General features: G+C 43.9%; 1 protein-coding gene across 2 annotated transcripts in view; it reads left to right on the forward strand.

Moving 5' to 3' along the window:
- The window catches only part of SMC6 (structural maintenance of chromosomes 6), a 118,013-nt gene that overhangs the window by 76,694 nt on the left and 15,110 nt on the right, over positions 1–26,209 (forward strand). For both annotated transcript variants that reach the window (XM_075923451.2, XM_075923452.2), the window contains exons 22-24: positions 8,371–8,516; positions 13,589–13,714; positions 24,355–24,460. In XM_075923451.2, coding sequence (XP_075779566.1) covers positions 8,371–8,516; positions 13,589–13,714; positions 24,355–24,460 — 378 coding nt within the window. The remainder of the gene's footprint in view (positions 1–8,370; positions 8,517–13,588; positions 13,715–24,354; positions 24,461–26,209) is intronic.

Genomic DNA, 26,209 nt, shown 5'->3' on the forward strand with positions numbered 1-26,209 from the left:
TTACCTGCTTTCTTTCTGAAGCTGCACATATAAAGACACTCTAAAGGCATACCTTCACACACTCAATGTCAGATGGGCCATCTCATTTTACCTCAAGGAGACCAAACTCTTTTGTAAATCCACAAATCTCTTTATATTCGTAGCTGAATGAAGTAAAGATGCAGCAAATTTCATCCCAGTGGATTTCCAAATGAATATCAAATTGCATACACAACTGCCACACACTGCATAATAAACAACCACTACAAAGAATAATGGCACATTCCCCATAGGCAGTAGCAGCCTCCACAGCATTCCTGAAAGATATCCCATTAGTGGACATATGCAGAGCCAGAACTTGGTCCTCTGAACCTTGTGCAATCACAAGCAACCCAATCTCCACTGCTACAGGAGGGCTTGCCGTCCTGTCCAGGACGCAGTCTCAAAGCCCATCACCATAACTCAGACACTACAGATGCTGATAGTGTAGCACAGAGGCAGTTGAAAAAGAAGTTACTCACATTGCTCAGTAACAGTGGTTCTTCGAGATGTGTGTCCTTATGGATGGGATGCTCCACTATGCACCTTCCTCCCCATAGCTTTGGAGTTCATCTATGGCAGTATTTTTTAAACTGTGTTCTGCGGCACACAGTGTGCCACAAGGCAGTCGGAGGTGTGCCGCGGAGAACAACCAAGTTCAAAATGGCTTCCCTTAAAGGGGCAGGTGACCACCTTTTTTTTGCCAATAATCCTTCCCACCCCCCCGACTTTGTTTCCCCCCCCTCAACAAAAAATCCATGGCGTTCTTCTTCGAGTGGTCCCCGTGGGTGCTCCACTCTAGGTGTCGGGCTCGTCCCGGCGCCGCTGATCGGAGGCTTTTCGTAGCCGTAACTGGCCGGACCGCGCATGCGCGGCAGGCTTCGCGCGGTTTCCTCAGTCACGCGGTCCGGCCCCCCCGCCAGTTCCTTTCAACCGTCCTAGGTTGCTGACGGACTTCAGATTCTCTCCTCAGAGACAGATCCTTAAGAGATAAACGTTAAAATTATTACAAGTTTTCCACAGTTTATTGTTAATTAGTTAGTTAGTTAGTCGTTTGTTCGTTTAAAAAAAAAAAAAAAATTTTTTTCGAAGTTCAGTAGATAGTTAGTTACGGGTTTTTTTCTCTATTATTCGTTATTGTTGTAAATATATATATATATATCATGCCCGGCTCTCCGGGGTTTAAGAAATGTGTTCGATGCAAGGACCCCATGCCAGCGTCAGATGGCCACGACGCGTGCATACGCTGCTTGGGAGAGTCCCATGTGCCGGGAAAATGTGCCCATTGCTCGAAGTTAACGGCCAGGGCACGTAAAGACAGAGACATGAGGCTGAAGCTTATCTTGTTTGATAAGGCTTTACAGCCCTCTGAAGCGCCTCAACGGGAGTCTTCCCGAACTCTTGAGAAAATTACATTGTTTCATGTTCCTCAGTCTTATAAAGTTTAAGAAACACTCCAGAAATGTAGGAATTCCAACCATTCTGTTCTTTCCCCAGGAAGGCACGAACCAAGGTCTTTAGTCCAATATCACTGCACATCAGGTGTCTGCTAATATTTTCCTTCTACTACTCTCCTGTGGCTCTCTGGCCAGACTCTGTCACACTATATAGGAGCTTTACTACGTGTTCCATGAGGACATCCTAATGGACAAAATCCTTTCTTCTCAGGGGAAATTCATCCTTCCGTGCTTCCTGAGAGGTTGTCCTTTCTTCGTTCTGCTCAATTGCAAAGATGTGATGAACCTTTGCCTTCAAAATATCTTTTGACTTCTTCCAGACTCTACAAGAAAATTGGTCTTCTAATTAATTTCCTTCCACTCAAAATGCCGTGGACTAGGAGCTTCCTAAATCCTCTGTCATTGGGTGGATTAGACTATGTGCTGTGGAAATCCACAGATCTCTCACACTTCTGCGTGGGCAAAGCAAATGCATCCATTTTGAGAATTTGCAAAGTGACCACTTGGTCTACGGTGAACATCTTAATTAAAACTACAAAGTGGACCTACTACTTGTAGTAGGAAGGTGCTGCAGGCAATAGCCCAAAAATCATAAACGTTTGAGCCAGATTACAAACATGGCAGGTTACTTCCCTTTTTTACCAGATTTCTCACGTTTCTCAGTCCTTCCTATATCTGTTCATTGCTGACTATTTCCCAGACATCCACAACTGTGGAAGATGGGACTTCAGAGCAGAAAAAAATCTTATTGCTTTCCTTCCTTTGTAGACGGAGCTTGATCCTGCCTTGAGGGTGGGGGGCTGGACTCGATGACCTCTCGAGGTCCCTTCCAGTCCTATTATTCTATGATTCTATGATTCTATGATTCCTGATACCAGGGTTTCCCATGGTTTTACTCACTGTGGATGACTGAGTAAACAGTTGGATATGAAGTGGAATCGTTACCAGATGACAATTTTCCTTCATCTAACATACATTGTTATTTCACTATGTCTAATATATGCATTAATGGTATACAGGCAGTCCCCGGGTTACATGGATCCGACTTACATCGGATCCCTACTTACAAACGGGGTGAGGCAACCCCGCACTAGCTGCTTTTCCACCTAGCAGACCAGGGAGACGCCAAGCTGGCGCCCCACCCAGCAGACTAGGGAGACGCAGAATGGCTTTTCTCAGCAGACACCTCAGCTTGAGAATAAAGTACTGAGGGAAGTGAGGTGTGGGAGAATAAAACTGAGCTCTGGAGAAATGTTTGGCTAGAGTTTCCCCTACAATATGTACCAGTTCCGACTTACATACAAATTCAACTTCAGAACAAACCTACAGTCCCTATCTTGTACGTAACCCGGGGACTGCCTGTATACAAGTTTTAAAGCTTGGGAATAACTCATCTGGCAGCAAACAGGAACAGACAGGCTATGGCCAGACTATGTGTCATCAAAACACACGTGAGAGAAGAGAGCAACTCATACGTCCAGAATTGTGGGAGATGCTGCTAGCAGAAAGGAAATTATTGGCAAAAACTTTTCCATTGGATAACTCAGGCTTATCATGCTAATAATGTTTCTATTGCACCAGTGAGGAGTGTGTGATGAAAATGTTCTTATCCAGTAAAATTTATACTTCTTTGTGACTAAAGAAAAATAGCACAATTTTTCTAAGCTTTGCCTCTGTTTTGGATGGTATTGTATCACTGGAAAAAATAGATAGTTCTTACAAAATAATCAATACGGTATTTAAACATGAATATAATTTTCTAGAGAGTTCTGATGAAAGTATTCAGGACTGAGGACAAAAGAGAGGCTATTTAGATGCTAAACTTCATAGGAATGTGTCTAGCAAATGGCAGGAACCGATAGGGACAGACACAAGCATTAGACTTTTGATCAGGTGGCTGCAACTTTATTACAATTTTGATCAGCAAACAATTGTTAAAGGTATTCTATCTTGGCAATGCAATGGCTGCTCTGAGCTGTTGGTATCCTGAAGGTTTGGAGCCTCCTTGTTGCACTAACTTGCAAGGAACCACAGATTTTGGAATTGAATATCTCATTAGGGCTGGTTAGTCTTTGGGCAGTTAGCTTACTCTAAAGTTGAGCATCGAGAAGTTGTGGTACATGCTGCATCCTACATGTCCCCTTTTCAGAGCTACCAGATTGACTTTAGAATTTCATTTTAAGTTACAAGTATGAAGGAAAAGTGACTAAAACAACACTAGATTGCTAAAGGTGTACAGTTTCACTCTTTTGTTAAAGTAATAGAAGGGAGAATTTTAGAAACTTACTGATTTAGATTATGTACCTAAAATATAGTTTATAATAGATAGATATAGACAAATTGCTGTAAATATGTAGGACCTTGCAGATACTCCTTTTTTGTATTAATTTATTACAACTACACATTTTAATTTTAATACCACCTAAGGACCCTAATCAACAGATCCATTGTATTCAATAGGGGGTGTGAAGGGTAACCAGTTAACTGAGTAGGGATGTGAATGGTTAACTATTACCTGGGAGTAACCCACCACCCGCAGCCCATTGAGGGGCGGGGGCGCTGACTGCTTCATCTCTGCAGGGGGTGCTGGCTCACACAGGGAAGGAGGCAGAGGTTGGCAGTGGTGGAGAGGGGAGGGCTGTCAGCTCACGCAGGATGAAAGCAGCAGCGGAGGGATGAGGGGGTTGCCAGCTCCCAGCCCTCATGCCTCCCCCGCTGCTGCCACTTCCACCCCCACCCCCTGTGTGAGGCTTCCAACTCCCACTCTATCACTCGCTCCTGGCCATGGCTGGCACTGTCCCTCCCTTCCATCCCCATTTAATCAGGTAACCAGTTAAATTTAACATTTAACGGGCTAACTAAACAGGATTTTACATCCCTGGTACTGAGTGCTATGTGCAAACAAGAAAAGACACACACTTTTATTGGAAAATTAATTTCTTGTTGCATAGCTTCTCTCAGAGAGTACTAATTACTCCTGTGGAATTTGGAGGCAGTCTAGTGTTGCTGGAGGCTCCAGAATTAAGCTCTGCTCTTCAACTCATTCCACCAGATTTTGTGTGTCTGGTGTTGGAACAAGTTGGCAGTTCTGTTTCTCCTGACCATTTTGTTTTATTTGTATTTATTTTCATGCAGTGGCAACTTCTTACCTTCTCTTCCCTTGGATTGGCAGTTTTTGGATTCAATGAACAGACTTGCCACTGTAGAACCTTCCTACCATATACCTGTGCCCCTTGCTCAGGCAAAGCAGAACTGTCTTATAAACCCCCTGATTTAAATCTAAGCAGTTTTCCTTATGTGAGGCAGTGTGTACAGGTTTACAGAAGTGAATTATGTCCTGCCTGATTCAGCTATCAAATCGTTGCACTGTCAGAATATAGGACTCAGTCAGATTAGCATGTCAGTTTCCCGTCCTGCCAGAGGAGCCATAATCTAAACACAAGCTATCTGTTCAACTCTGGGTAAATTCTTGTAACAGATTTGCCTGGAGAGGGAAAAGGCCTGAAAGGATCCAGAATCCCATTTCTTCCCTCTGTCCCAGATTCCTGAATATATTGAAGTAAGTCCTAGGGACGTCATCATATAGATGACTACACAATTAACTGGTAAGTCTAGGCTGCTGCCACCATATGCTGCTGCCTCTGTCTCAGAGGTAGCAGTGTGTGAAGGGAGTTGGTTTTTTAAACTCTCTCTTCTGGCAGACCAGCTCCCGCCTGCCATAGTGCGCTGCTACCTCTCATGCTACCCCATGCTTCTGCCTCTGTAAGGGTCTTCCCAAGACTGGGGCTGGGAGTGCACTGGCTACCAGCCCCACTCCCAGGGACTATTGAATAGTTGTATAACCACTAAGATTTCATGCTGTTTCATGACTATTCAATTACATGATCTCTAACATCCCTAGTAAATCCTTAGTTCCCTAGGGGAAAGAACTAGTGCTCTTACACAGTTCCCTTTCCTCCCACCATAAAACATGTGGTACCCATGAAGGGATGAATAATATATTACCCTTCCTTCTGTAAACAGCCAGGCGGAGAGGTACTATAAATACATCTCCAAAAGATAAGTAGAAACAAAAGACATTTCAAAGACAGGATTCCAGTCAGTAACTTGCAAAGAACTCATTGATATTCTTTCTTTTCAAGTATTATTAGATAGGCTTTCCTATTGATGAGGGCATCATAAAATTCAAATGAGGATATTTGATTAAGCCAAATGTTAAATTAAAATGCTTGTGTAAAACAGATTTAATAAATTTTGGGATCCTGAGATTGATGCAGCAGCAGTTCTACTAGTGAAATATAGTCAAACTTTCAAAGGGAACTTCTTTCTAGAAGACCCCATACATCGTAAAAGGTGTGACATACTGCACAGCATCTTCAAAACATCTATAGCCATTCAGACTAAAGATTTTAAGCAAAAGCTGATTGGATAGTTGACACACTAGTCGTCTGGTGGCTTCCCCCCCTTGCTGCCTCTATCAGAGGCAGAAAGGGAGGGGAAGTAGAGGGGGTGCTGGAGGGAGCCGGTTTAAAAGCCGGTTTCCCTCCTGCTCTGTGGGAGGGAGCAGGGGCGCAGTGGCCCCCTTATGATCCATTCATATATTTTTATTAGTTTCTAAAGTATCATAAGACTATTTTTAAGTTGTTTTTGAAGAAGGGAGTAGAAGCTTCCTAAGAAATCTAGATAAAATTTTCCTCAAACCACATCCTTACAGCTCATTTCAGCACCTCAATGGTCATGGTGGCTTTTTTCCTCTTATCTTTATAAAGAAAAAAATAAAACCTATGTTTCCCAATGGGATTAGATCAGTGGTTTAATGAGTTCATTATCCAGTCTGTAACCAGCTGCATTGGGCAAGGCACAAGAAACCACATAACTTATGATACTTGTAGGGGCAGTCTCCTCCTACCTCTTATTGGAGGTTAGCTTATAATTGAGACATTGAGTGTTTATATCTTCTCTTAAATCAGACATTAATCAGAGGTCAAAATCTTCTTCTTGATAATGAAGACAGTGTTCTGGATAGAGAATGTTTTGCTGCTTTTCAAGACACTTCACATAAAGAGTACAGGAAAGAGAAGTAGAGAGAGGTGTAGTGGTGGTCATACTTTTCTGGCCCAGAAAGCACTTTGGATTTCCAAGGTAGCCAAAGACCCCACATTATACCTATGAAGAAATATCTAGACAAAACTGAATCAGGGTGTATCCTCATTGATATAATCCAGTTTACTTCCCTGGTGTGAGAAGAAACCAAAAAATCTTTGGGGTAATTACTGCTTCTTTGTGCAGTCCCGAGCCTACTGGGTCCCTGACCTCTAGATGATTTGTCATAGAAATACAATAATAATCCCAAAGTTCTGATGTGATTTCAGGTGCACTAGAGTTTCTCCAGGAGGCTTGTTTGGAATCCCACAACCAAGCACTATAAAAATGTGGATAGCAATCAGAACAACATTTTTGTCACCAACTACTTGGAGTATCAGGTGTTATGTTCAAGCACATTATACCAGCTTGTGATTGGCCTTGCGAGTCATACTACCTCTGAAAGGCAAGTTTTGGAATTAATTCCCATGTCCATACAACATCTACATTGCATTTGTCATCAGGGAAAGGTTATACTTATAGCTTCATAAACCTTTCATTTCAAGATAAGTTCCCTTTCCACAATATTTGGGAAATTCCATTTTCTTTTAAGCAGTGGAAGATGTGATGTAAATGGGCATTCCTTGACTGCTAAAGATACCTGAAGAACGTATGTGGCGTTTCATCTCATTCTGTCCAAATGCTAAAACCTTACAATTTTTAGATTGCTACAGACAGAACGTAAAAATTGTGCACTAGATGGCTTGCTAGGCATCTAGGAAGACTATGCACAGAGGATCCTAAAATCAGAGGTTGTGGAGGTTGCAAGGCTCATTTGAGGAAGATTTGCAAAAACATTTTCATTCCTCTACAAAGGCATCCTTTGGAAAGAAGGTGCTCATGTGTTGATTCACACATAACCCCTTAGTTTACAGAGTTCTTGGTTTATATAAGGGCAACTTCCATCTAAATTACTCTGCTATCATAATTAAACTTAGCTTATTCTTTCTCTCCATACCTCTAGGATAACACTGCTTGTTACTTCCCATGAGTAATTAAAGAACAGAGAAACTTTACAGAATGATACTTTTCTTACCAGATAACTAACTTCCTTCCTCCCTCCCTCCCCTTCTCCCCCCGCCCCCATTTATTTGGCTAACTAGGTAAACATAGTGTTTAACCAGTTAACTGATTAAAGGAAGGTAAGTAGGAGGCTGCTCTGGCATCCTGGTCAGAGCAGTCCCTGCCTGCGGTATGCCCAAGCCTGCTGCAGACAGGCTGCTCCAGCTTGAACACCAAAGCAGCCCCTGCCTGCAAAGCGCCAGGGCCTGCTGCAGGCAAGGGCTGCGCTGGAGCAACCCTTATCCATGGTGGAACCCCCACAGCCTTACCAGTTAACCGGTTAAACCTTCACATCCTTATTTCTTTCAGCCGCTTCTCTATGAATTCCATTCACCCTGGTAGTCTGGTAAATGACCGGAATATAGCTTGAAATTTTTCTCTGAAGGATATTTAGACATAGACAATTTAATATGTTGCATTGGGTTGTCTTAATAGTAATAACTGGTAGCTGGAGTGTTTCTTACAACTTTGGACATTTTCTTTGGTAGCCTGAGAAAAGACAGAGCTTAGTCCTGAAGCCTCCAGTTATATCACTGGACCGTCTCTGGATTCCAGAGTGGAGAACTCTTTAATAATGAATTCAGAATTTCTTTCTTATTGCTTTTCACCATAGAAAGTATTAGCTACTAAGGGGAAAATACAAATTAACCAAAATGTATAGCATTTTTTAGCATTTCAAACTTCTCTTTAGGAAAGGATTGCACAAGCCACACAAATCTATCCTCAACGAATAGAAGTCAACAGAACTGTCAAGAGTCTTGACACTGAAATGAATCGCTTAAGGGACAAGATAAATTCAGAAAGAGATCATCATGGAAACAGAGAAGAAATACTAAAGTAAACAATGTCTGCCTTTTTGGTGGGTGGTGGGCAGAATGGTTGGTTCACTGGGATAATAGATTGTATTTTAATTGTATTTTAATTAGCGCTAAACTTATTTAAAAAGTCTAGTGTGATGAACAGGCACTTTTCTTAAAATACGGAGTAGTCATAGCCTTAAATATTTTGGCTGTTTGTTGTTTTATTTCAGCAATACCCAAATGTGCTGCTGTGTGCTCCAGAGATATTTAAGGCATGGTCCCTATCATAAATAGTTAGCAATTTATAATTGTATACACAATGTGACAAACAGGAAGAGTGGTGCTCTTTTGTTAGGACTCTGGCCACTTTACTTTGCATGGCATTTGTCTAAGGCAGGAGCCATCATAATCAATGAAGTAACTGGTGCCAGATGCTGTGGGTATTTGCATTTTTGAGTTAAGGTACTCGTGGATTAAAGCCAGAGGGACTGGGATGATATCTAGTCCAGTGGTTCTCAAACTTATTTGATTGGTTCCACTTCTTTGTGTCTGTAGTTGTTTGTGTACTCAACTGTTTCTCCACCCCTCCCAGCTTTGAAGCAGAATGTAGAACAGTGCTGTTGCTAGGTTGCCCAACTGTAAAGCCAGTGCTGTGCTAGTAGCAGCGCAGAAGTAAGTGTGGCAAAGTGAAAATTGATATTTATTAATAACACTTTTCATAGCAGACTTAGCACTCTATTGCCACTCTTTCTTCTGCGTTGCTGCTACCACTCCCAGTCTGATAGCTGAAGCCCAGCTGACTTCAGGTGAGTAGATTGAGGAAACCTTCATTTGTCCTCCCTACCCAGTCTCCTGGATGTGCATGACTCTTCTGCACATAACCCAGGCAGCTTGGGCTGACAGCCAGAGCTTTTAATTAAATAAATAAGGGTACATGGTTCATACCTCCCTTAATACATTCCCATGCTTCCCTTCTGAGGTCTGCCTCATAGTTTGAGAAATACTATTCTTATCTGATCTTTTGAATGACACTGAACTTCACCCAGTAATTCTTAAATCAAGTCCAATCATTTGTGATTGAACTAGTGCTCTTTTTTAGAAAAAGAAATCTATTCTTGATTTTATAGATTTTTAAGGCTAGAAGGTACCATTGTAGTCATTTAGTCTGATCGCTTGTATAACCTAGGCCATAGGACTTCACCAAAATAATTCTTAGAGCATATATTTTTAGAGAAACATCTAGACTGAATTTAAAAATTGTCAGTGATGGAGAGTTGACCATGGCCATTTATAAATTGTTTCCATGTTAATTGCTCTCCAAGTTAAAATGTTATGTCTGAATTTGTCTAGCTTCAATTTTTGGCCATTGGGGCATGTTGTTATAGCCCTCTCCTGGATTGACGACTTAATTATTAAGTATTTGTTCCCCATGTAGGTACATTTAGAGTATAATCAAGTCATCCATTAATTTTTTTTATTTATTTTTTTTTGTTAAGCTAAATAGATTGAACTTGAGTCTGTCACTTATAAGGCATGTTTTCTAATCCTTTAATCATTTTCACAACTCTTATCTGAATCTTCTTCAATTTATAAACATCCTTTGTTAATTGTGGCCACCAAAATTGGACAGAGTATTCCAGCAATGGTCACATAGTGCCAAATACAAATAAAAAATAAACTCTTTACTCTTGTTTAAGATTGTACTGTTCAGAACACTTAAAGAGAGCAAGAAAAGATAAAAAGTCATCTCACTCAGGCAGCTTCTCTTCTGCTGAGGAAAGGGACCTCTGAGGTTCTATTTCTGAGCAAGACATGGAGAAAATGCAGCCAAGGTTTTCACCCTGAAATATTCAGAAGCATGTGCGAAAAGATTTCATCCATAATCCAGATCCAACCTGAAAAAGAACACTAATACAAGCCCCAAAACAAATACTCGCCTTCCACATCCTCACCTGAGTAAGCAGTTCCCCTATACCCATTCTTTAAGGATGGGAAACCTTAGACAAGTGTGGAACATGGCCATTTTTAAATTGTTTCTATGGTTAATTGCTCTCAAAAGATTAGGTTGGACATTAGGAAAAACCTCCTAACTGTAAGGGTGGTTAAGCATTGGAATAAATTGCCTAGGGAGGTTGTGGAATCTCTACCACTAGAGCTGGTTGGATAGACATCTGTCAGGGATGATCTAGATGGTGCTTGGTCCTGCCATGAGGGCAGGGACTGGACTTGATGAAGTCTCGAGGTCCTTTCCAATTCTATGATTCTAAAGATTGATTCTGCAGTGATATGACTAGAAAAGATATGGTGGTCTCATCTGAAAGGGATTTCTCTCCCAAAGATCCAGCCAATACAAAAATGAAAACCAGCCTTAGAAAGGGCTTCAAAGCTTTTTCAGCTTCCCTTAAAGCATCCTGAGCAGCCATGAGGCATAAAGGAGCGATTGACAAAGGCTTACCCTGTTGACCGATCCACATCTTGACTGCCGTGTTGTCCTGACAATCAGCTGAGAAAAGCGAGAAAAGCGGCTGAATCTGGACGCCAGTTCCGACTTACATACAGATTCAACTTAAGAACAAACCTACAGTCCCTATCTTGTACGTAACCCGGGGACTGCCTGTATCCAGAATGGAAGGGTAGTAGAAGAGAAGGAAAATAGCTGATATGGGACATACTCATAGCAGAAAAGAAAATACCATTTAATAAACTTAACATTTTTCTCCCCCAACAGTAAACTTTATTTCATTAACAATAATTTCCCTTTCCCTGAGAAAATGTATACTATGTGCACGCATGTTAGTGTGAGGGGGTGGGATCACACGGCCGCTACCACTTGCCTTCCTGCTCTCGGGGACTTCTCACCACTCAGTCCTACTGGACCAGCTCAGACCCCAAGCTGAGATCACTGACAGGCGCCGCCGTCTCCCATAAACACCCTCCTCCCCCATGAGAAGCAGTACAGACACTAAACCTCTGCAAGTCTGAGGACAGAGCAGTTTAGGACCCAGCTTCCTGGGATACCACTCCCCAAAATGGGATAAAATTCTAAAGAATTAGGTAAGCCACCCATAACAATGTAACAACAAAAAGGGGGATGTGTGCACTGACTGCTTTCCCAGGTAATAATTGTTTACACTGGGTTTGATAGAAAATAAAGTGATTTTATTAGGTACAAGCAGTAGGCTCTAAGTGGTAATAAGGTGAGAACAGGCAGAGCAAAGTAGATTACAAATCAAAAGAAACAAAAACACTTAGCTAATTCTACACTGAAACCTCAGTACAGACTTTTAAATTCACCTCTTTTCCAGCTGCCCCTCCAAACCAGGGCTGTCATAGAATCATAGGGCTACAAGAGACTTCAGGAAGTCATCTAGGCTACGTCTAGACTACATGCCTCTGTCGGTAGAGGGATGTAAATGAAACACTTCAAAAGTGCAAATGAAGCCAGGATTTAAATATCCCATGCTTCATTTGCATAATCACGTAATGGTGCTCTTTAAACCCCAAAAAATGAGGTTTACAGAATCTTTCAAAAAAGGCTTCTATTTTTGAAAGAACCGCGTCTAGACTGTGGTTTTTACTATCGAAATAGCGCTTTTTCGAAAGAGCACCATGATGCGATTATGCAAATGAAGTGCAGGAAATTAAAATCCTGGCTTCATTTGCAATTTTGAAGTGCCTAATTTACCTCGCTCTGTTGAAAGAGGGATGTAGTCTAGACGTACCCCAAGTCCAGACCCCTGCCCAAAGCAGGATCAATCCCAACTAAATCATCCCAGCCAGGGCTTTGTCAAGCCGAGACTTAAAAACCTCTAGGGATGGAGATTCCATCACCTCTCTAGATAACCCGTTCCAGTATTTCACCACCATCCTGGTGAAATAGTTTTTCCTAATATTCAATCTAGACATCCCCCACTGTAATTTGAGACCATTGCTCCTTGTTCTGCCATCTGTCACTACTGAGAACAGCCTACTGAGAAAAGCCTTTCTCCATCCTCTTTGGAACCTCCCTTCAGGAAGTTGAAGGCTGCTAACAAACCCCCCTCCCCCCCAGGTTTAAAACGAATAAAAGAAAGTTCTTCTTCACACAGTGTGTAGTCAACCTGTGGAACTCCTTGCCAGAGGAAGCTGTGAAGGCTAGGACTATTATAGAGTTTAAAGAGAAGCTAGATAATTTCATGGAGGTTAGGTCCATAAAAGGCTATTAGCCAGGGGATAAAATGGTGTCCTTGGCCTCTGTTTGTCAGATGCTGGAGCGAGATGGCAGGAGACAAATCGCTCGATCATTGTCTTTGGTCCACCCTCTCTGGGGCACCTGGTGTTGGCCACTGTCGGTAGACAGGATACTGGGCTAGAAGGACCTTTGGTCTGACCCAGTACGGCCGTTCTTATGTTCTCTTCTGCAGACTAAATAAGCCCAAATCCCTTAGCCTTTCCTTATAGGTCATGTGCTCCAGCCCCGCTAACCATTGTGGTTGCCCTCCACTGGAACCTCTCCAGTGCGTCCACATCCTTTCTGTAGTGGGGGGCTCAGAACTGGATGCAATACTCCTGATTGCGTCTCCTCACCTTGGGGTCTTCAGCTCCTTCCCTCAGGTGCAGCCCAGCCAAAAGACCCAGACCCTCTTTCCTATTCTTTTTTAAAGAATTAAGGCCATTCCTTACCAAACACTGCTCAGACTTAAGGACAAAAGGGATTGTTTAACAGTTGTTCATTAAGACATTGAGGGTAACACCCTCTGTGCTTCATTCAGAGATTTAAAACCCACAAAGTATTCCCCACGCCATATGTCTAATTTTACACACAAAAATGATACATACATCAAAGTAAGATCAACAGAACCAGCAGATCGTGACATGAAGATTGATAGGTTACATGAAATAATTTGCTCAAAGCACATTTTAGTTATATGTATTCATGTCCATAAGTCCATTTCATAAAGCATGAGGAGGGAGGTCCATCACAGTTAGTTTTAGAGTGATGGTTTAATAGATTGTTTTCTGGGAAGAGAATTTTGGTTGTCAGCATAGATTTAAATTAAACATCGAGAATTTGCTTGGGTCCTAACAGTTTAACTAGACATTTATTAATTTTTTTAACTGATTAAATAGGCAGCTTCTTGAAGCAAGGGAGAAATATCATGATGCAGAAGGTAAAGTGAAGAATTTGAAGAAGTTTATTAAATTACTGGATCAAATAATGACACAGAGATACAAAATGTATCAACAGTTCAGAAGGTGAGTGTGATTTTCAATGTAGAGTTTAGTAATTCAAATGCATGTCATGTGGCAGATAAAAAGTACTTGTTAAATTCTATGGCTTTTGGAAATGTAGGCATTTCCCAGGGCCAGGCTGAAGAAATTTTGTATTCAACACATTTAAAACTCCTGTTTTAGGCCTCTATACCATATATGGGTTTTTTTCAATAATTCTAGCTAACCATTATCATCTTCTTATTCCTCTCTTAAAAATACCAAACAAAACTGAAATTGGAAAACGTACAGCAAAGTGTTTTAAAAAAAATCCAATATTTCCATCACAAAATTCTAGGAGAGAGTTCTATGTCTTGATGTTAACCAGAAGGCTATGTTTATCTTGCAAATGCGTTCTTTACTACTGAAAGTTCAGAAATCAGAATATGCTACTGAATGCACACCTGCTTTAAAATTAGAAGCGGCTGTCTTGTAGCAGACCTCTTGTCAAGTTGGTTGCAGCATCGACTCATTGTTCTTCAAGTGATTATCGATAAGGATTCCACTTTTTGTGTGCTTGTGCCCCAGGCACGTGAGACTAGATTATTTTGGCTTGCTGTGTCAGTTGGAGATTAAGAAGCTAGAGAAGCATGCCTCAATTTTTCTCCACAAAAGCTGAACAAATCACAGACACAGAAGGAAATCAGAGGTGTATCTGTCATCTGATAAGTATCTCCCTATGAGTGTACTGGTGAGCCAATATTTCACCCCAAGTTGCCAGCCCAATTCCAAGAGGCCCTAGTCATCCACAATAAAGTCAGTGTTCACTGATGGGTACAAAGGAACACTGCTCAAGGAAGAAGTAAGTGCAGATCATATTGTCTAATGCTCAGTGAGCCAAGAGACTAGTCATCAGACTTCCTGACTTTACTTGGCCAAAAGCATGACCAGACTCTTTTGGGAGACATGATACTGATTAGTTAGAGTGCCTTTGTTACATACTGAATGTGCAGATTCTTTCTCTTTTGATACTGTCCCTTCACTTCAACATCAGTCTCTGTACTTAATGTCTCGGTATCCAGAGATCCAGTATCTATCTTCTCTGCATCAGGCATCTTGGATCTATGTTCCTTGGTAGTGGCTAACTTCGTGCAAAAATATATATGGTGTGACAGGCTGCTGGCTACAGCCTGGTTGAAAAGATCAATTAGAAGCAGCTGTGGGCCTCATTAGCCAAAGGGCTACATAAAGTGGTCAGAAAAGAGCCAGGAGGGAGGAGCAAGGAGAGGAGTCAGGGTGTGGCTGAGTATGCTCCTCAAGCAAGAAGGAGAGGCTGGTGAGTTTGCTGCATCTAAAAAACTTTGTAAATAGAAGGTGGTGGGAAACTGACAATAAAAGAAATGGGTGACTGCACCAGAAGGGGTCTCCGGCTGATTTGTGGACCAGAAGCTGTTCCAGGGCAAGGAGCCTGAGCAAGGACCTTGCCATAAGTGGTGTCGGGGGGAATTCAGCATCAACAAATGTGGTTGGTGGCCCAGAGATGGAGGAGACCTTGCAGTGGCTCGTCAAGCAGCAAGAACAGGTGCAGCAGGGCCTGCAAAGTTTCCAGCAGTCCCACCAGGTGGAGGGACAGGACTTGCTAACCTGGCTGGCAGAGCAGCAGCAGAGCCTGACGGATTTTATTAAAGAGCAGAGCAAGGTGCAGCAGCAGCTCCTGCAAAAAAGTGATGAGTCCTGGGGGAGGGAATGATACCTGGACACCGGGCCTTGGATTGTGTAAAATGGGACCAGCAGATGACCCCAGATGCTTTTTTGGGGACATTTGAGCAGATAGCTTTGGCCACTGGATGAGAGAGGGCTACCTGGGCCTTGCGGCTGGCTCCCTACGTGGCAGGAGAGGCTCAAGCAGCCTACATGTCCTTGGGGGATGATCAAGTCCGCAACTATGAGGCAGTGAGAGTGACCATTTTGGACCAGGTGGATCTGTCCACGGAAAAGTACTGGCAGAAGTTTCGGCTAGCATGATGGACAGCAGCAGTGAGGCCTTGGGCATTTGCCCAAAAATTAATAGACTGGGCAGCCTGCTGGCTGAGGCCAGAGAAATGAATAGTGCAAGAAATAATGGACTTGCTCGTATTTGAGCAGTTGCTGCAAGCCCTTCCAGAGAATATCCGTGTGTGGGTCAGGCGCCACCAGCTTGACTCAATGGATGCAGCGGTCAGGCTGGCAGAGGAGTATACAGAGGCAGAGGTCCCCCAGACAGAAGGCTGACCCTACTGGGACAAGGAACAAGGGAGGAAGCTGGAGGAGTCCTTTCTGAGAGAGGCCCAGGAAGGAAGGAGGCATCCCAAGGAGCACCTGTGGGGGCTGGGCCAATGACCTACTGGCAATGTGGGAGGGCAGGGCATAGAAAGCGAGATTGCCCGGACAATATGGATTGTGGATACGTGGGGTTCTGTGGGTTGACTTGGGTGGGAGGACCTGACAAGAGGCAGAGTCTGCCCACTGTCACGATATGGGTGGGGAGAAAGGCCCGGTGAGGGTTAATGGACTCTGTGTCAGTCCACTCGCCAGTGCACAAGGGGCTAGTGAGGTGTGTAGCAGTGATGACACTAGAATGTGTCCATGGGAACAAGAGGTCCTACCCAGTAGCCCAGGTGTCGCTGAAAGTGAGGTGCAGATTCCAGTGAAAGTGGGTGGGGGTAGTAGACGAGCTACCATACCCTGTGGTTGTAGGTCAAGACTGGAACCAATCTGCCACGGAGAGCGAGAGGGGAGCCTCCGGGAAAGGTAAGAGATCCCCCCCGAGGGAGACAAGCGTAGCCGTTGGTGCTACGGGTGTGAGGAACAAGGGCATATAGTAGGGCGGTGTCCTCTAACTCTGTGGAGAAAGAAAGATGGGAATCGTGTCTGGGGGTAATGGGTAGTCCTAGTCCTTTCCAGAGAGGAGGCACATTGGATCACTTCCCAAAGCAGCCCCCAAAAAAGGAGACATCAGCCCTGGTTGAAATGAGGGAAACTGAAGCACAGATGGTGCTGCACAAAGTGGGGCGGGACCAACACCCTACTTCCCCCTCTTTCCCCCCTCCCCCCAGTGCTGATGGAAGCAATGTTGGAGGAAGGGACCTGACGGGGGTGCATTTGGTGTGAGGACCTGTGGGCCAATGCCTGAATTATATGGGCCAGTCCCTTTCCACTGTAATTTTTGTGCGGAGGGAACAAAGAGCCTCCTGAAAAAACCCTGAGGGGAAAGTCAGTGGATGTGATGTACCTTAACTTGAGCAAAGCTTTTGATATGGTCTCCCACAATATTCTTGACAGCAAGTTAAGGATGTATGGATTGGATATATGGACTGTAAGATGGATAGAAAGCTGGCTAGACTATCGGGCCCAACGGGTAGTGATTAATGGCTCAATGTCAGGTTGGTGGTTGGTTTCTAGCAGAGTGCCCCAAGGATCAGTTCTAGGGCCGATTTTGTTCAACATTTTCATTCAGTAACTGGATGAGGGGGTGGATGGCATCCTCAGCAAGTTTGCGGATGACAACAAGCTAGGGGGAGAGGTAGATATGTTGGAGGACAGGGAATAGGGTCCAGAGTGACCTAGACAGATTAAAGGATTGGGACAAAAGAAATCTGATGAGGTTCAACAAGGACAAGTGTAGAGTCCTGCACTTGGGATGGAAGAATCTCAAGCACTGTTACAGGTTGGGGACCGAATGGGTAAGTAGCAGTTTGACAGAAAAAGACCTGGGGATTACAGTGAATGAGAAGCTGGATATGAGTCAACAGTGCTCCCTTGTAGCCACGAAGGCTAATGGCATATTAGGGTGCATTAGGAGGAGCATTGCCAGCAGATCTAGAGAAGTGACTATTCCCCTTTATTTGGATCTGGTGAGGCCACATCTGGAGTATTGCAACCAGTTCTGGGGCCCCCATTAGAGAAAGGATGTGGATGCATTGGAGAGGATCCAGCAGAGGGCAACCAAAATGATTAGGGGGCTGAGAGCACATGACCTATAAGGAAAGGCTGAGGGATTTGGACTTATTTAGTTTGCAGAAGAGAAGAGTGAAGGAGGATTTGATAGCAGCCTTCAACTTCCTGAAGGGAGGTTTCAAAGAGGATGGAGAGAGGCTCTTCTCAGTACTGAGGGATGGCAGAACAAGGAGCAATGGTCTCAGATTACAGTGGGAGAGGTCTAGATTGGATATTAGGAAAAACTATTTCACTATGGGTGTGTCTAGACTGCAGGCTTCTTTTGAAAGAGGCTCTTTCGAAAGCATCTTTCGAAAGAGGCTCTTTCGAAAGAGAGCGTCTAGACTGCACGGAGAAATTTCGAAAAAGCGGCTTGCTTTTTCGAAAGAAAGCATCCAGTGAGTCTGGATGCTCTCTTTCGAAGAAGCCCTATTTACATTGAAGAACGCCTTCTTTCGAAAGAGGAACTTTCGAAAGAAGGCATTCTTCCTCGTGAAATGAGGTTTACCGCCATCGAAAGAAAAGCCGCGTTCTTTCGAATTAATTTCGAAAGGACGCGGCTTGAGTCTGGACGCAGGGGAAGTTTTTTCGAAAAAAGGCTACTTTTTTCGAAAAAACCCCTGAGTGTGGACACAGCCTATGAGGGTGGTGAAGCACTGGAATGGGTTACCTAGGGAGGTGGTGGACTCTCCATCCCTAAAGGTTTTTAAGTCTCAGCTTGACAAAGCCCTGGCTGGGATGATTTAATTGGGATTGGTCCTGCTTTGGGTAGAGTGCTGGACTTGATGACCTCCTGAAGTCTCTTGCAGCTTTATGATTCTATGACTCCCTTAGCAAGGACCAGAGTGGCCCTGGGAGGGACAACTCCCCAAGGAGGACCCCAAGAAAAAGAGGGACAAGTCACCCCAAAGCACAGAGAGTTTTAAAGACTGTCAGGCTGCCCTAAGCACTCAGCTGCAGGAGGCACTGAAGCGCCAGGGAAAGGGACCACAAGAGGGCCGGGGCAGTCCCGAACCTGGTGACTCATAAGTCTGGGTATGTCTACACTACCCTCCTAGTTCGAACTAGGGGGGGTAATGTAGTCATATGGAGTTGCAAATGAAGCCCGGGATTTGAATTTCCCGGGCTTCATTTGCATGAAGCCGGCCGGCGCCATTTTTAAATGCCGGCTAGTTCGGACCCCGTGCCCGCGGCTACATGCGGCACGAACTAGCTAGTAGGGGGTAGTGTAGACATACCCTATGTGATATACTGCTGGCTAAGCCAGAACTCTGCCACTACAGCCTGGCTGAAAAGAGAACCAGCTGAGCAAACCCAGGCCTGAAGGGCTATTAGAAGCAGCTTGGCTTCATTAACCAGAGGGCTATATAAGGCAGTGAAAAGGAGCAAGGAGAGGAGCCAGGGTGTGGCTGCTTGTGCTCCCAAACCAGCAGGAGAGGCTGGCTGAGTTTACTGCAGTCTACAACTCTGTAAATAGAAGGTGGTGGGAAGCTGACAATAAAAGGCATGGGTGATTGCACCAGAAGGGGTTCCAGCTGATTTGTTGACCAGAAGGTGTCCCAGGGCAAGGGGCTTGAATGAGGACCTTGCTACAATGGTAATAAATAACTTAGCTGTGGGCCCGATATTGGAGTCACCTCTCCTGGAGAGGCTAGGAGTGGCAATGTCTAAGTTACTAAATTATCAGTAAATCAAATTAAAGGAGAGTCTCTGGTATCCCCTTCCAATAAAACACTCTGAGTAAAATGACTCTTCTCGTAGAGGAATTTACTCCTTATCCTTGTTTAGATACAGTAGAGAGCCACCTCCCAAATCTTCTTCCCCTTCATGGATGGGTAGCACAATGGGAGTCAAGAATCAACTCTTGTAAGGATTCTGTCATGGTTGCACCAAAGATGTCCCTGTGCATCTTCCACCCTACAGTTTCCATCTTCCACTGGAAAGTAGATTAAATGCAATTGAGAGACTGACAACTGTAGGAGAAACTTTCTTTTTATAGTCTCCCTTTGGCACCTGCCTCTTATTTTCTGGAAGTCTGGACTTGGATCACCTGAGGCTATTGGCCCCTGGAAGCTATAAAGAAGGGCTGTTCTATCCACTTCCTTCCCTTTTCTTTCCTACTCTTCCTTCATGACTTTTCTTGTGAGAGAGACTACTACAACAAGAAGTTAATTCGTTTCTACCACTTAGAGCAGTGGAGGAGGTGCCTTTACAGTTCAGAGACAATGTTTTTTACTCTCAGGCTATGTCTACAGTGCCAGCTTTTGCCAGCAGAGAGTATGCTAATCAAGTGTTCATTAGCAACTTGTTACACTTCATTTGCATCATCTTTGCCCGAGGCTTTTTGCGCAATAGCTTTTTGTGCAAAAAACCCCTTTTGCACAAGATCCTTATTCCTCAAAAAAGGAGGCATACAGATCTTGCGCAAAAGGGGATTTTTGCAAAAACCTCTTGCGTAAAAAGCCTTGGGCAGAGATGATGCAAATGAAGTGTAACAAGTTGCTAATGAGCACTTCATTAGCATACTGTCTGCCAGCAAAAGCCAGCAGTATAGACATAGCCTCAGTGTTTTTTTTATCTCCTCCCCCCACACATTCAGGTTTCGAAAAATGGAGTAGTTGTTGCTGACATAACTGTTTAGAATTGCAAATTACCAAACTGTTGTTGTTTTGAAAAGTTATGCCATTTGATTCATGTCCCTTCCCTACTACAATGCTCCTTCCCTTCCCCCTTCAGCTGAGTCCTCACTTGATATCTCAGTACAAAGGCCTGCTCCTTTACCTCCAACCAGTACATCTTTTGCATGCAGATGAGGCTTAATCTTTGTTCCAAGGCTTAGTGGCAGAATTCTCTGATGAGCTAAAAGCTAACCAGTCCACCTGCAGAATGGAAGCAATTCCAGGTTGTTAATCTAAACACACAGACTCCATCTCCTCTTTCTTCCCTCTGATTTTACACTACACTTGAAACCTCAAGAGGTCAAAACTTTCATTCAGCTCCATTAAGATACGACTTGCAGTGAATACATCCTTCCACCACCAGGTAGACAAATACTTGATGTTTGCTCACCTGCTGATGCATAGATTCCTTAAGGGCACTGGGAATCTCTTCCCATGTGTGACACCATCCACGTGAGCTTGGAGTCTTAACCTAGTTCTCAGGGCTTTGACTAGACTGCCCTTTGAGTCCATGCCAACTTGTTTTTCATACATGTGTCTGTGATATACATGGATGAGAGATTATTAATTCCTTTTTTAAAGACAAATTAAGGCCATATCTTAAGTTTCTCCCTATTGTCTCTGCATTTTCCATATGAATCAATAGATCCATCTTCCTGGTTTGTACAAGTGAGCATGAGGTCATGGATCACCACAACATATTTTTTCATCCAACTACAAAGAGGTTCCTAAAAGGCCTCAACAATCTTTTTCCCCCTGTGAAGTCGGCTGTGCCGCCTTAGGATCTCAACCTCGTTCTCAACACATTAACCTGCCCACCTTTTGAGCCCATAGCAACATGTTCTGTGATGCACTTTCCACTAAAGTTGCTTTCTTACTAGCAATCACAACATCAAGGAGGGTCAGTGAATTGGCAGCACTCATGGCAAATCTGCCATTTACCACCTTCTACAAGGACAAAGTAGTCTTAATGCCACATCCCAAATTTCTCCGAAAAATAGTTTCACAATTCCACTTTAACGAGCCTATATAGTTACCTTTTTTTCTCACCAAAAACCTCATCCAATGCTAATGCAGGATAAATCCACTCCTTGTACATTCGATGGGCACTTGTCTTCTATATAGCACAAAACTGTTCAGGCACCCTCCTAGACTCTTTATTTCTATAGACGGCCACTTTAAAGATCATGTGATCTCAAAACAGATATTTTTGAAATGGATAGCAAACTGTATTAAAGAGTGCTACCATGCCAATAAGGTGCCATTACCAACTCATTTGTGGGCACCTTTCACCAGAGCAATAGCTACCTCTATGGCTTTCCTGCATAACATCCATCAAGGACATTTGTAGGGCAGCATCATGGGCCTCTGTCCACACATTTACAAAATGTTATGCTATAGACACACTTGACAGTGTACCACCTTCAGGGAAGTGGTCCTTGCAACTGTCCACCACTCAGGCCTGAAGCCCCTCCTTCCAAAAACTGAAGGTACTGCTCTGTAGTTAGTTACAGTGGAGCGGTCACGACGCTCCTCAAAGAAGAAAGAGAAGGTTATTCACCTTATGCAGTAACTGGTGTTCTTCGAGATGGGTGTCTGTGTGGGTGTTCCATGACCCGGCTTCCTCCCTTCTGCTTTGGAATTACAATATCTCTCCATGATAGAGAAGCAACGGATGGATGGTTGACGGTGCATTGTGTCAGCACATTTGCTACAGCGTGGGCAGTACTGAACATTCACGCCGACACCTAGGAATGGATACTGCTGTTAAAAAAAATTCCAATTCCAAGTGCAGGAGAGCCAAAACACCTACAGTGTTCGACAAATAATGCAGTCTGCTTGCCCGTGGTGAGTAGATTACAACCCGGAAGAGCCGGGTTCGGGCGATCTGCGCATGCACAGATCACCGGACAGTGTGGCTGGCGAGTGGGGCTCGCTGCGGTTTGGCGAGCCCTGCTCATAAGGAGACCCATCTCAAAGAACGCCAGTTACTGCATAAGTTGAGTAACTTTCCCTTTCTTCAAAACGTGTGTCCCTATGGGTGCTCCACAACCCGCTCTCCTCCTCTCTAGTTTGGAGTTTTATATAGGACTCTGTGGTAGAGAAGGATGTCGGGCTTTGGCCCGCACAGTGCTAGACAGTCTAGAGGCATATCACAAGGGAAAGCACATGTGCAGGTTCAACAGACACTGCTACCAAAAATCTCCGATTAGAGGTGCAGGGGCACACATACACCTACTGTGAAGCATCCATAGGGGGACACATCTTGAAGAACCATCATTATGGCACAAGGTAACTTCCTCTTTCTCAAAGAAAGGACCTTTTATGACACTTATTGCTCTATGGTTTTCATGCTAATCAGGATCCTCTATGAAATAGTTGCTGGCTTATTGAAAACTAGGCGCTCCATATAACTGCTGCAGCGTCTTTGATAAAGCTGTTGGTATTGTGTCAAGGATTTTGTTCTTTGTGAAATCAGACAGCCAGCACAAGAGCTCCTGAGCCTCATGAAAGCAGTCGCTATCAATCTCCTTTTGATAAACTGTTCAGCTGGCTTAAGAGTTTCTTTCCTAAACGAGCAAGAGAGCTTCACAGAAGGTAGGCTCTATGACAAAGAAACAGGAAATTTGATAATACTAGGCTCTTCATGAAAGTCCGTCCGGGCTTAGGAGCAGATATTGATCATAAAAGTAGTTATTCCTACATTGAGGAGCCTTTCTTAATCTAGAAAAGTAGAAAATTAATACCCAAAAGCTGTATGGTGTGTGAGTTGAGCGTGTGGGTTTTATATTCAATGCAAAACCACTAACACAAGCATTGAAAAGTTAAGAACTCCAGCAGTTGGTACTTTCTACTTCTCTATCCACAGTTCACAGCTGAAAACAAAAGACACTTCACAAAGCATCTGAACTTCAACTATGCCCCAATAGTAATGCCAACATTCTACCAAACCCTTCTCCAAATATTGTGAATGTGTTTTTTCCCCAAAATGGGTGTGTGGGGGGAGGAGTAGAAGAGGCATGTCCTTTTAGATATTACAATTTATTTCCTTGTTTTGTGGTTCTGTTAGGTATGTTATATATGCAACACCAACACATAGTACAAATGTATTATTGTGTATAGGTATTACATTTGTTAAAATGAAGCAGTAATTAAATGTTGATTAAGAGTCCATTCTTGATTTGGGAACTTGGACTCCTGTTTACCTTTATATGTACAGGCAGTCCCCGGGTTACGTACAAGATAGGGACTATAGGTTTGTTCTTAAGTTGAATTTGTATGTAAGTCGGAACTGGCTCCAGATTCAGCCGCTGCTGCTGAAACTGACCAGGGGCTGACTACAGGAAGCTGGAGGCAGAATTGCTCTGCCCCCAGCTTCCTGGAATCAGCCACTGATCAGTTTCAAAAGCGGCTGAATCTCGAGCCTGAGACAGAACAGCTGGGCTGCCAGGTAAGTCCCTGCAGGACCAACCCGCCAGCACCCCAGCTGCTCTACCCCAGGGTCCACAACAAAAGCCTGGTCTGCTGGGGAGGGGGGGTGCACCATCTGCGCCCCCCCCCCCAGCAGACCAGGGACACGGGGAGCAAAGCCACAGCGGCGGCGGGGTGCCGCGCCTCTGAGGCTTTGTTCTGGCAAAGCCTCAGAGGTGCGGGACCCCGCTGCCACTGCGGCTTTGCTCCCGGTGTCCCTGGTCTGCTGGAGACGGTCCCCAGCAGACCAGGGACACCCGGAGCAAAGCCGGGGAGGCGGAGGGGTCACGCGCCTCTGAGGCTTTGTTCCAGGTGTCCCTGGTCTGCTGGAGACGGTCCCCAGCAGACCAGGGGCACCCGGAGCAGCTTTTCTCGCCCCAGAAGTCGAGGTGGCGGGACCGCTGCACTCTGGGCGGTCCTACTGCCTGCGAGCTCCGGGGTGAGAGAGCCCCGTTCGTAAGTGCGGATCCGACATAAGTCGGATCCGCGTAACTCGGGGACTGCCTGTATATTGTTTTTAAAGAGCATTGATTTGTTTATTTGCATAATTTATCTGAAAAGGTGCCTTACTTTACGATGCAAGTTCTATTTTGACTTCTTACTGCGACAGCGATCTTACTCTGGAAAAATGAGTTTTGACCACAAGAATGAAACACTTGCAATAACAGTAAGTTACTTTTGCATTTTCTTCGTTATTGTATTTTCTCTATTATTCTTTATTTCTTTATTGTGCTTTCTTTAACTTTTGTGGAATTTTAAACCTTTGAAAAATTCAGTTCAAGAACATTTTATATTTCAGATAGTTGGCATTTTAAAAAACAGATTTTTACATGAAAATAAAATATCTGGTTTCTGTCAACTAACTTCACTATTTCCTGTTCTCCATCTGACGTCTTATAATCATCTAACATCGCAGTTAGTATGAATTGATTATCCTGTCAGAGGATTAGGACAGTGCAAGGGACTGAAGTAGATGACCTTGCAAGATCCCGTCCAGTCCTTTGATTCTATGTCTTCAGATGAAGAAAACAACAGGAGGAGCAGATGATTTATTACAGTAATAGATGTGTACATTTAATATATATTTAAAATGTAAAATATGAAGATTTAGTACATTTATAACTGCTCAGCATTGTTTCAGACCTACGTTCTAACTTTCCAAATGATGTCTAGGAAAATAACAAGAAAAGTAATATTACAGGAGTGTCCAGTAAATTCCACCTGATATTTATAATTAGTAATTTGTCATATGATGTTACTCACGATAGTGTGGTTAGGCTACTTAACTAGATTTACACAATTTTTAGATGTTCAAACAGTTGAAGACAAATTATAATTTTAAAAAAATTATATGAATTACTTGTAATGAAAATGTTTTTCTCTAGATGGGAGAAATATGGGATAAGCTATGAATCTTGTATAACATTTCAAATCCTGCAACATACAACACTATCTTTAAAAAGGAGTGGGAATACCATAGGGTATGTCTACACTACCCTCCTAATTCGAACTAGGAGGGTAATGTAGGCATACCGCACTTGCAAATGAACCCCGGGATTTGAATTTCCCGCGCTTCATTTGCATGAAGCCGGCCGGCGCCATTTTTAAATGCCGGCAGTTCGAACCCCGTGCCGCGCAGCTACACGCGGCACGGAGTTGCTAGTTCGGATTAGGCTTCCTAATCCGAACTAGCTGTACTCCTCGTGGAATGAGGAGTACAGCTAGTTCGGATTAGGAAGCCTAATCCGAACTAGCTACTCTGTGCCGCGTGTAGCCGCGCGGCACGGGGTTCGAACTGCCGGCATTTAAAAATGGTGCCGGCCGGCTTCATGCAAATGAAGCCCCGGAAATTCAAATCCCGGGCTTCATTTGCAAGTGCGGTATGCCTACATTACCCTCCTAGTTCGAATTAGGAGGGTAGTGTAGACATACCCTTATTTTCTGTAGCTTGGATGTCTTTTCTGGGCCCCTCTTGTTTAGATATCTGTGCAGTTGACATATTATGGAGAGTGCTTCAACATCTAAATTAGGGATGTAAGAGACTAGTGATGCGATTTTTTTTTTGCTCTCCCCTCCCCTTGCTGCCTCTATCAGAGAGAGGCAGCAAGGGGCAGGGACCAGGAGATGGTGCCTAGGGGGAGCCCGCTTAAAAGCCAGTTCCCCCAGCACTGTCTCCCTGTGGGGCAGGGGAGATAGAGGTACAGCAGGAAACAGCGTGAGTGGGGACTGAAGTAGTCTGTGCTCATACTGGTTTTGTTGTGATTCTGCTTTTGAAATCCACAAGAGCTCTTGTACATTTCAAAAGCAGAAGCCCTGCAGAGAGTGCAGGGCCAGAGTGGGACTCCCCTGATGGCCCCATGCTCCCTGTGGGGCTTCCTTTTGAAATGTACAAAGCTCTTGTATATTTCAAAGACTT

Source organism: Pelodiscus sinensis, chromosome 3 (assembly GCF_052426305.1).
Source record: "Pelodiscus sinensis isolate ZL-2025 chromosome 3, ASM5242630v1, whole genome shotgun sequence".
Classification (NCBI taxonomy): Eukaryota; Metazoa; Chordata; order Testudines; family Trionychidae; genus Pelodiscus; species Pelodiscus sinensis.